General features: G+C 38.0%; 1 protein-coding gene across 1 annotated transcript in view; it reads left to right on the plus strand.

The window, feature by feature from the left end:
* Nucleotides 1-942: 942 nt before the first annotated feature.
* The window catches only part of LOC105808025 (aldehyde dehydrogenase, cytosolic 2), a gene marked incomplete at its 5' end in the record, with an annotated part of 31,816 nt that continues 30,826 nt past the window's right edge, over nt 943-1,932 (plus strand). Inside the window, one exon of the mRNA XM_012641585.1 lies at nt 943-1,045. Coding sequence (XP_012497039.1) covers nt 943-1,045 — 103 coding nt within the window. The remainder of the gene's footprint in view (nt 1,046-1,932) is intronic.

Consider the following 1,932-nt stretch of genomic DNA (forward strand, 5'->3'; position numbering starts at 1 on the left):
ATAGAAAATAATCTTGAGGGGAAGTGATTCACAAAGAAAAAAAATTGAAGACCATAGAGGCAACTAGCATCAAAGAAGAAACCAGAATAGTAGGATTCCAGCTAACTGAAGTAGCAGCAGAGCACAAATCCAATTTCTTTCTTCTACTTCACTGTTCAGAGTGTGTGTGTTATGGGGGGAGGAAAAAGAGAGAAGTCTGTCAGTCAGTCAACAGTTAAGTGAGCCCACTCTGGATAGATGCTACTGAGGAGAGGAATGCAGTGTTAGGGTATCGTCAACTGCTACCAAGGAGGTAACAATCTGTTTGGGGAATTTATGTGTATACGAATAATACAATCTGAGGCAGACTCTGAAACAGTCTTCACGAAGTTCTTTGGGAGGCCAGGAGAAGAGATGTTTCTACCTAGAGTCATCAGAAGGATTCAGGGAGAAGCTAAGATATGAGCTGGACCCCAAAGAAGGGTAGAACGTTGAGGCAGCCCAGGTTGGGTGGGCATATTTTGAAAAGGGAGATGAGATTCAGGAGGTGGTGAATATGCCAGTTTGGCTGGTAAAGTTCCCTGGGTGTAGAGGGATGACAAGTCATAATAGATAAGTTGTGATTGGGTCATGATATGTCTGATCAATCCATAGAGAGATGAAGTTCTGATTAAAATGAAAAATAATCTCCTGTGTAGCCAATCAGGATCAGCTCTCATGTTCTGTATCTCTGCTCTCTTACTGATGAGCATTTTTCTGATTCCTTTGTATCTGCATGCTTAGAGAAGGGAGCCTTTTATATTTAAAGGTGCTAAATCTTGGAAAATGTCAGGGTTTCTCCCAAATTGAATTCAACTGTGAAGTTTAACTATGGCGCAAACATCATATAAATTTAAAACACTAAATAAACCTGTCTTCGTGAGGGCAGATTAAGCCTTCTCCCTTTGTAATGCTCCATTTCAGGTTGGCAAAATAATCAAAGAAGCTGCTGGAAAAAGCAATCTGAAGAGGGTGACCCTGGAGCTTGGCGGGAAGAGCCCTTGCATTGTGTTTGCTGATGGGGACTGTGAGTATGAGCCACTTTAACTTTTCACCCTTCGTCCTTTCTGGTGTCTGATAATGCCATTCAGTGAACCTAAATTTTACAAAAGGATTTGCTTCTAACATCAAAGTGTAGGGAATTAATCAGAGTCCAGAATTACTCTTGAACATTTCTTAAATCATCCTAAACTTGTAAAACATAGGTAAGTTTAATACAAACACAATTTCTTCCTGGTTTGGAATAGATTGCAATTTCCTCACATAGATGCTGGATAACGTAAACGTTTGGCATTTAGGGGCCACGGTATGGATAAAATTTAATTATTAATGTCATATTATGTGTAGTGAGATAACCTGGAGACATGTTAGACTGAGACCAAATGGGGAGACAGCAGTTTTCCATTTGCCATCTCCCTTCTCTCTGTGTCATATGCTCATTAAACGAAATGTCCGAAAGAAAATCACACCTACTATTTAAATAAATCCTTTTTTTTTTTCCCTAGCAAGTATAGTTGAGTTTACATACAAAATCTACAATTATTATGAGACTCTATTATATTCAGGGTTCATTCTGATTATATTACTAAGTAGAATCCCCAAATGACTTCATAAATATTAGTTAATTAGCAGAAGTCGATGTTCAACTCTTCCTTTCACAGTTCCACTGTTTATTTAAGGCCGTAAACACAAATGCTTCATGGAATTGGCCTATGTTGCTATTGTGATCTTAACTGAAGTTTTTTGGAACATACTACCTTATTAAACAGTCTATAAATATGACAAGATTCCCAATTTTTCTAAAGTTTTCTGTAAACCACTCCCACTACAACTTAAGCAGGTGTGATTAGTTTACAAAATAAATAAAAACAACACCCAGTTGCTATAATGTTGAGTTGAATCTTCAGCATGTAG

The sequence above is a fragment of the Propithecus coquereli genome, unplaced genomic scaffold (assembly GCF_000956105.1).
Source record: "Propithecus coquereli isolate 6110/MARCELLA unplaced genomic scaffold, Pcoq_1.0 Scaffold166, whole genome shotgun sequence".
NCBI lineage: Eukaryota > Metazoa > Chordata > Mammalia > Primates > Indriidae > Propithecus > Propithecus coquereli.